General features: G+C 51.4%; 4 protein-coding genes across 4 annotated transcripts; all 4 read right to left on the bottom strand.

Annotated features, from left to right (window-relative positions):
- Positions 1-343: 343 nt before the first annotated feature.
- ANOM_011436 (putative class V chitinase) lies at positions 344-1,884 on the bottom strand (the record flags this gene model as incomplete). Its single annotated transcript, XM_015556692.1, has 4 exons — positions 344-659; positions 724-1,327; positions 1,409-1,701; positions 1,802-1,884. 4 exons carry the CDS (start codon positions 1,882-1,884, stop codon positions 344-346), a joined length of 1,296 nt encoding a protein of 431 aa, XP_015401060.1.
- A 751-nt stretch (positions 1,885-2,635) lies between these two features.
- pigc (phosphatidylinositol N-acetylglucosaminyltransferase) lies at positions 2,636-4,184 on the bottom strand (the record flags this gene model as incomplete). The annotated part of the gene is made up of 2 exons (XM_015556693.1): positions 2,636-3,783; positions 3,836-4,184. The coding sequence occupies 2 exons, from the start codon at positions 4,182-4,184 to the stop codon at positions 2,636-2,638; spliced, it is 1,497 nt and encodes a 498-aa protein (XP_015401061.1).
- A 308-nt stretch (positions 4,185-4,492) lies between these two features.
- Positions 4,493-5,750, bottom strand: ANOM_011438 (uncharacterized protein; the record flags this gene model as incomplete). The annotated part of the gene is made up of 2 exons (XM_015556694.1): positions 5,729-5,750; positions 4,493-5,675 (listed from the first exon to the last, which is right to left on the bottom strand). Exons 1-2 carry the CDS (start codon positions 5,737-5,739, stop codon positions 4,493-4,495), a joined length of 1,194 nt encoding a protein of 397 aa, XP_015401062.1. The 5' UTR covers positions 5,740-5,750.
- A 977-nt stretch (positions 5,751-6,727) lies between these two features.
- On the bottom strand, positions 6,728-8,306 carry ANOM_011439 (pantothenate kinase; the record flags this gene model as incomplete). Its single annotated transcript, XM_015556695.1, has 4 exons — positions 8,065-8,306; positions 7,635-7,917; positions 7,064-7,562; positions 6,728-7,010 (listed from the first exon to the last, which is right to left on the bottom strand). The coding sequence occupies exons 1-4, from the start codon at positions 8,278-8,280 to the stop codon at positions 6,728-6,730; spliced, it is 1,281 nt and encodes a 426-aa protein (XP_015401063.1). The 5' UTR covers positions 8,281-8,306.
- Between the last annotated feature and the right edge of the window lie 480 nt (positions 8,307-8,786).

Raw genomic sequence — 8,786 nt, forward strand, 5'->3', positions numbered from 1 at the left:
ACACGCGGTCTTTAAATGATTTGCGTTGTTTAATAAGATGACCTAGTGATGGTTGCGGCCGGTTAAGTAGGGTCGAGCGATCCCGTGCTGGGGCTTGCGTTCGGATTGGTTGGTTTGTTCTTCTCTATAAGGGACCGGATTTGGGGGAGTCTGTTTTCTTAATCTGGGTTTATGGGTACTTTATATTAAGTTACTTTGCTTTACTTGTTTCAGGGGTGTTTTGGTTATGTTCCGTTCTGGTTAAGGTTTTGTTTATGGTTGGGAAATAGTAGATTTGCTTCTAAGAAAGTTAATGTGAATAAGAATAAGGTAAATGACGGTCAGCTAGAGCTGAATGACCATCTCAACTCCGCTCCTGCACGCCCTGCTGCATGGCATGCAGATGCTCCCACTCCAGGGTGTCCTCTCCCAAGCTCCAGGCCATGACACCGCCCAACTTCTCGGCATCCACGATTTCCTTGAACTTGCGTGCGATGAGCGGCGCCGTGTCCCAGGACCAGAACAGGTTCACCTCCTTGTCGAAGTAGTACTGGCCTCCGGCCTCCTCGTCAGTCACACCGTCCTTCTCGGCACGGCGCCACGAGTCGATCAGCGAGATGCCCTTGCAGGTGCCGTAGTCGGACTGGCAGCCGGCCTGGCAGTGGGCGTCTGTGGTTCCGCTGTTCGCGCTGTTAGCATTCTTCCACAGTATATTTGGATATGTAGATAGGGGGAGAATCATACCAGGTGCCGTACTGGCTGCAACACGTTCCCGATGGGCACTTGCCCTTTCCAAACCCACAGCTGCCATCGGTGCTGTCCTTCAAGTCCTTGGCCGGCTCGCCCATGGTGCCCTTCTCAAAGGTCAATGCACCCGACTTGCCAGTGTCCTTACCCTTGGCGTCTTCCAACTCGGCAACCTCGCATCCCAGCGGGTGCGTATCACAGCCGGCATCCTTCTTCGTCTCGAACCACTTGGCGTAGTACGCCACACCGAGATTGATCTTCTGTGTGTCAAGACCGATTTCCTCGTACGCCTTGACGGAATCCAAGGACCCCTGGACGCTGGTGTGGTGCGTGGTCACGTTGTTACGGCGGTTCATGAGATCGTACGTCATGATGTTGACCATGTCGACGGACTCCCAGATCTTGGGGCCCTGTTCCTTCGTGAAGGCGATCATGTCGCCCCGCTTACCCGGGGTCGCGATGGAGATGAGCTTGTCCTTGCCTAATTCCTTGCGGATGGCAGCCAGGAGCAGCGGGTATGTTTCGATCTCGTCCTTCTTTTGGTCGTTGGGGGTGTCTTTGTAATCTTCGCCGTTGCCAGCGGGGTACTCCCAGTCGATGTCTGTATTCATTAGCCCTACTCAAACCTTTCCTCCTGCACAACAACTCTTCAAAAAGAAGGGAAAACGAAAAAGAAACATACCAACACCATCCAAACCAAACTGGTCCACCATCTTCTTGACATTCTTCGCATACGTCGCTCGGGACTGCTCAGTCTTCGCACCCTCTGAGAACCCCTTCGTGTCGCCCCATCCTCCAATGGCAACAAGCAGCTTCGTATCCGGGCTGAACCGCTTGCGCATAGTGTCCACCGGTTCAAAGGGCTGCCATGACTGGCCCGACTCGCCGTTAAAGAGAGTCGATGCCGCGAAGGCCATCACCGCGTGGGTGATTCCGGCAGTGCCGCTGCTGTCGGGGAGCCCTTGGGTGTGGTATCTTTTTCATTGTCAGTTTTATCGGTCGTTTCGGTGCGTGATCCAAATCTTGTAGATTTTGGTTCGGGTTGAGGTTGGGTCAAGGTGACAAGGGGACATACTGATCGATATACATCACAAAGCGAAGACTCGCCGCGGATTGGGCCGCGGCCAGGACGCCGAGGGCTAGACTCTTCCACTTCATTGTCGCTTTTTTTTTGTCCCAGTAGGGCAGGGTATCGTAGGTAAGTGAATGACAATAAGGGAAAGAAAGCACAGGAGGGTGAAAGAGAGCTGACGGGCTTTTATATCTGGGGATGTACACGGGCCACTTGAGCAGTCATGCTGTGAATGCGGAGTCACACTCAGCGTTCATCATTCACGCGGTTCCTCAGGAACAAGCCATGGGAACAAATAAACAAATCAGCGGAGAAATCTACCGTCTACGTAGTGGGGAATGCCGTGTCTGGTGCAGATCTCTTGATGAGGTCAGGCAGGTATGCAGTGGATGAGACAGCGGATCCTTTGTTGAGGGGCTGGCATTTGGCTTGGTCTGGGGCGAAGCAGGGGATCCATTGCTCGACTTTGGGGTCCAGATTTAAATTAGACCCTGTGGCATGCCTGATCACATTCCTCTTGCATTCTTGTCGCCGGCCGAGGGCACTACGATACGAATAGTTATTTGTTCATTTAAATTGCCTGGGGGCAAATAGAGCTTCAAAGCGAGGTTTCAGAAGCTCGAACCCTAGCCGGGAGCCTTTGTCTCTCGTTGTTTCGCCTCGGTCAGGCGTGAGCCGTGTATTACCAGAGTCCCATATTATAGTACAGGATTTAAGAGTAGAATAGAGCAACACTTGGATCGACTGAAAAAGGATCGGTATTAACATTGTTCGTACGGGTATCTCTCATAGTTCACGGCAGCTGGTATCCAGCCGGTTCGAATTTGAATCGCCAAACTAGTCCCAATGGCGTCGGATGATGGGTCGCGCCGGGTCCCACGGCCCTGTCACCACGTTCTTGTATTTCTGCAGACTGATGAGCCACCAACTACAGCCTCCCATCGCTAAAGCAGTCAGGATGCTGCCTAGCATGGAACCGACGACGGCCGCCGTCAGCCCGCCCCTTAATGTAATTCCAACTGCGCCACCAGCGGCGATCACCAACGCTAGTGTCAGGAACACATGGCCGGTCCAAGAAATATGGCGCAGCTGACGCCGGAAGATAGGGAACAGCCCGAACACTTCAATGGAGAACAGCATTAAACTGAACACATGCGTCGTCGACGGCAGCCGGGACGCCAGCACGGTCGAGGCCATCACCGCTGCGTTGGTCGACAGAGAGGCCGGGAACTTCGTAGCGCCTGCGCCCTCCCCACTCCCATAGTCAAACGAGAAGATGTTGGTGATCAACAGCCAACAACTCATCGCCCAGATTGAGTCGCTGGCTGTCGATTTAGTGAGCGATTTCAGGATCGGGCTAAGCCCCAGTAATGCACCGTATATTAAAAATGCCGATTTAACGGTAGAAAGCCGCTGGCGGTTGCGCGAAGATAGTCGCGAAGTCATCGGCGCGTCGAGGGGAGGCAGAGGCGGGACGCTGCCGGCAGCAACACCATTCGTACCTCCGAAGGATGCCGCATCCTGCGTGTAGGAATCGCCCAGACCCGAGTTGCTGCTCCTTCGTCCCGGTTCTGTCTCACTGTGAGACATCGTCAACCCAAGTCCATGGACTTGGTTGTCCTTCTGCTCATTTAACCGGGTGGTGGATGGGTTCATTGAACTCGTAGTTGAGCCAGAACTAGATCCATCATCCCCTTCAGATGCACGCTCCACCACGTGGCTCTCTCCATGCTCTCTGAACACCCACGAATCCCACAGTATCCAGCCCATAGCCGTCCCGACGCTCCCCCAGCATACAATCGACACGGGGCTCACTCGTCCCTGGACAATGCCAGCAAAACAGCAAACAAAGATCGCCACCGAGCAAACATGCTGAACAATGACTGTAGAATCGGCCACGAGAGGCCAGAAGTCGTATGGCCGCACGCGCGGGTTGCGCTGGAGATGATCAAGGAACGTCTCGGTATCGGTGTAATTATCAGGATCTGTCCAGCGCCGTTAACAGCCATCCTAACCGGAAGTATATCCAACCCATACATGATTGCTTCACCCAGAGAAGCTTCTTCCACGCGCCCTTTCGTCTCCGGCGTCTACTGGTTCCTCGTAATTTTCGGGCCGGGACCGCGTGCGGCGGTCGCAAAGCTGCGACCGAGGCAGCAGTGCCGGCACTCCCATTCAGCCCTCGAATAGACTCATCGTAGGTTGCCGGAGCAGTTCGTGTTCTCACCAATGCAGGCGAATAGTATGCATCTTCAGGGGCAAGCCGGGTGGGATCGGGGAGCGTTCGTTGTTGTCCAGAAGGCTTTATCCCGACCGCTCGATTAGGATGGGTCTCGACGGGGACGGGAGGAGGAACGGGCGGGGGCGAGTCGGACAGAGGAGGCATCGAGCAGTGCAGAATTCATGCTTGGCGCATGGCGACGATGAGGTGGGTGATTCTTTGAACGTGTTGAGAAATATCCCAAAGTAGGTCTTCCGATTGCGTCGCCTCCCCCACGTGGTCATTAGTCATCGCTTCCAGCAATCTACTAAGTTAACTGTATACAGCGAAGCACTGAACATGACAACAATCCGGTAATGCACGCTCAATTGTATTCATTCTTAAAGGTACATTACTCCAATTAGTTAGTCATGACTCTATCATGTTACAACCGGTCTTATTCACAACAACATTGCAACCAAACAATATCCAGGTCAGTGAGGCGAAAGTGATAAAACATGACTGACCTCAACAATCACAAGCCCATCGCGACTCAAGGACTTAGCTTGATCCACAAGCAGAGTAAACTCACCTTCACTGCCCTCAAAGACATACTGCTGTAGAGTCTGGGATTGTATTTGGCATGACAGGATCTTCACCTCCGCCTTTTTATCAAAAAGTTGGAAGAAGATCCGGGCCTTATCGAAGAACTCCTTCCCAGTCCGGCACTCGTCCAACGGAAAGCAGCGAACTGCTCCGGATTTATACGAGAACAACTTGAAAACCACCTTGGCATCCTGAAGAGCAGGTACGCCAGGCTCATTCAATCGGCGCCTTTTAGATACAGGTGTAGGCTCGGGCTCTTCGTCCTCTTCGTCCTCTTCGTCCTCTTCGTCCTCTTCGTCCTCTTCGTCCTCTTCGTCCTCCGAAGACTCTGAAGACCCTGAAGTATCGTCTTCTTCGTCTGACTCTCCCTCTGCCGATGATGACGAAGATGATGTTTCATGTGCATTGTTGGCCCTATGATCATGTGTAGCGACTGGTGGTCCTGATAGGCTCTTTCTCTGTGGCCTCCTTTGCGGTATTTGCATCTGCGACCCTCCCGGGAGACTTCTTCGTTTCTCGCTAGCTCGTGAGGTCGGGGCCTGCGTCTTGTTGTGACGCTTCTCAAGAACTTCAAATGCGGACCACACCTCAGGCTTATAAAGAATGTCGTCTAGGTTATTCGAGAACATCCGCACGGCACAGATTGTAGGATCCCACCCATCGTGAACCCCCGACCAACCGATCAGGTAGGTACCATGTCCCGTGCCGAAAGGAAAGTAAGGAGACACGATCTTCTCAGGCCCTTCAGCAGTATGAAGCACTAGGACATTATAGGCGGTGGGCTTTATGATCGCATACGCGGAGAGGTTCACATGATTTCCCTGACGATCGAAAGTTTTCCATTCCATCTGTTTCGCAGGCCTTTGAGTGTTACAGGGCGGCCGTTTCGTGCCTTTCTCTTTGTGCCATTTTTCTAGTATATCGGTAAGATGCTGGGGTAACGGCTGATCGGACCCAAAGATCGCTTTGGGGTTCACGACGAGGGGTGTTTGCTGTTCGTTAACCGGGGATACTGTCGGCTTGCGCTCTTCTTCGGAGCTGTCCCTGTCGAGGGGAGCCACTCGCCTTGAACTAGAAGAAATGAGCTTAAAGAGGTAGAATAAGCGGAACGGAATGCTGCATACCGATTCACCATATTGATCTTGTTTAGCGCAGTCGCCGAACCAAAACGACGCGTGCGAAAGAATAACCGCCGACTGTGAATGGAAGAGTTGATAGCACGGCCAAGTATTAATTGTTGGATGATAAGTTCAACCACAACTGAACGTGTTGCAATGGTTGATAAGCAGTCTTCCGCTTCGGTCCATACATCGGCAACTTGGTACTGACAACGCGTTAATATGGGGATCCGCGTTTGTCAGTTCCAATAAGCTAAAGATAGGTAAGCTTATCCCGTGTCATACTCCATTCCGATTGGCTGGTTCTTTGACCCGCTGGGACTAGTCGGTTAGCCCCGGCCGAATATACAGGTACCTAGATACCTCCAAGTAGGTGGTAGTAGTACTAGTAGTGTCGCCCTGGGTGTATGCATAATGTGAGATCCTTCAATTCCATCCCATTGAACAAAGCCGAGCTGTCGCACAGTGTAACACCAACAGTTCCTGGATAGCAAACAGAAGTCTCTCCTGTGTAAATATGATCTACGACAGATAAGCCGAACGTTTCAATATTCGGTTGCGTCGCTGCAGTCCATCGATAATTCTTGTCAAGCATTTGTATAGCGGCAATAAACCTATCATCGGAAATTTGGCACAAAATTCCTTGTCAACCAGAGGGGATCAAATTAATAGATCAAACTAGAAATGAAGAAACAAAGAACACCGAAAAAACGGAGAAACACCTCCGGCTTTAGATGGATGATGCTCGTAGTAACCAAGACGAGTGAGAAGGTATTCAAAATATTATTGTACAAATGTAAATCGGTCATTGCAACGTCGCACTGCATAATGTCCCGAAAGATTGGCGTGGTGTATTTGCAGGATATATATTCTTTTGTCTAACATGCACGGGGAACTAAAAGTGGGTATCAGAAGCCCAAGAGATCGGAAGAAGGGCGGATAAACCAAACAACGAAGAAAGTCATGCAAGCTTCCAGTCGCTCTGGAAGGTGGTTCTTGAACTCGTCAACTAGAGCTACTCTTGAGCTCCTGGGGCACGGCGCCGCCGTCGAGACTATTCCTGCGACCCCAGTTGGCTGGCTGTCTGCGTAGGAAGGCCCCGACGGCGCCAATGTAGCCTTCGTGGCGCAGGAAGTAGGCCTGCTTTTCGCCCTTGGACCAGAAACGGATGGCATAGGATAGTGTGTTCATGGTTTGCCGGTGGCCTCGGATGAATGATCCACCGAAGTAGATGTGCTTCACTTGGTGCTTCTCAGACTGAAGATAGGCAATTTGTCCAATGTTGTTACTATATCACGTTAGCTCAACAGAACCACAGTGAGGACGGGAGTCCAGGCTTACCTAATGGCATAAAGAAGACTTCGGCTCATATCCTCAGGCTTAAATGTAACTTCACCATTGGTTTGCCCATCTTCACCGTGGGGTTTGTCTTCTCCGTCCTCTTCCTGCACTTCATTCTTCAATCGAAAGACTTTGCCGAAGGTGCTAGCAATAGCAGTGCTCTTCAGACCAATCCGGCTGTAGTCCATGCCGTAAATATCGCCAACTAGCATGTCTACCCCACTATTGTCACCGGTATCCGCCATCGCTAGCATATCGTCGAAGGTTCGAGCACCAGTCAGGAGCGACATGATGCCCCAGAAGGTACCGCCACCCAAATGGGTACCCCCCACACGCTGGTATTGCCTAGGGCCTGACACTTTGATCATGGATACACCGGAACCGATGTTGACTAATAAATACGGGTAAACGTCCGGTCGGGCCTCGGCAAATTGCATTGGGTCGGTTTCGCTGTAGGTAAAGACTTCGTTCGGTATTTCGGTGATAAAGAAATCGAGTCCTACGGTAAAATCAGTCAGCATGCCCCAAGGGAAGCACAGTGGGTGTGTATGTTCGGTACTCGCGGACGTACCAGTAATAAGGCATTCCATCTCATCCTCGCGGATGATATTCACCTTCAATGTTTCCTTCAGCTTGTCGTAATACTTGAAGGCACCGCCTCCGGTTGCCACAACACATAACTCATCGCTGGAAGGCCCGTGGGCTTTCTGGTATTCTTCTTTCAATTGCTTTATGAATTCGATGCACAGATCTATGCGATGAGTGTCGAAATTGATAAAGTTCAATCGGCCGCCATTGTCCACGGAGTCCAGCTCTCGTGTAAAATAAATCAATTTCGCAAGAGAACCGCCGATCTAGAAAGATCCAACCGCTAAAGTCAGTTGCGCTGGTCACAATCTAGTGATGCGATCGGAACTGCAATTCGATTGCGGGGGGGGTACAGATTATGCGGGGGGCGGGTAAAAAAAGGAACAAGAAAAAAGAGAAACCGGGTCACTCACGTCGACAGCAACATGGCTCACCACTCCAGTATGATGGGGTAGCCGGATATCATGGCCTTCGTAGTGCACACCATCCAATCTCACGGGGCTCTTGGATCGCGGATCTTCGTCGACAATGAAAGCACCCTTGACATTAATTTTCACAGCACCGGGGTTGGTGATAGCCTTTTCTAGCCGGGTGGCGCGCGAAGAAGGATTGTGGTTTGTGGACGACATGGTGTATCAATGATATGCAAAAATGGGAGAGAAGGGGGAGGCGGCAAGAAATAAGCAGCTTGAAGGTCACATCCAGAACCGAGGAATGAATGGGTGAACCGCGGTGGTTCAGGGTGACATCTCGGAGTAATGGGATTGCCGTGCTGTTCCCTACGGCGTATATCTCCTTCTGCCCGTTTCCGCTGAGATCGGAAGTGGAACCAAGGTTGCCTTCAGTGTACACTTTACCCGGAGTATGCACGGAGTACATGCGCTATAGCGATTGTAAAAAATGTTCAGGTGGTGATTTAGTACTATCTGAATGGGATCATCTCACGGTCCAGAGTCTTCCGGATGACGTCGTCCATTCATGATCATCATCCTGAGGCATTCATCGTTTCTCATCAGGCACGCCACCCAAATCGGTACTAGTAAGCAGGATCCATCGTCGATAGCAATACAACCTTATTTAGAAGCTGTTACCCGTTTATAAAATAAGCTTGTCTGATTTTCTCTCTCTCTCTCTT

The sequence above is a fragment of the Aspergillus nomiae genome (assembly GCF_001204775.2).
Source record: "Aspergillus nomiae NRRL 13137 chromosome Unknown contig00684, whole genome shotgun sequence".
NCBI lineage: Eukaryota > Fungi > Ascomycota > Eurotiomycetes > Eurotiales > Aspergillaceae > Aspergillus > Aspergillus nomiae.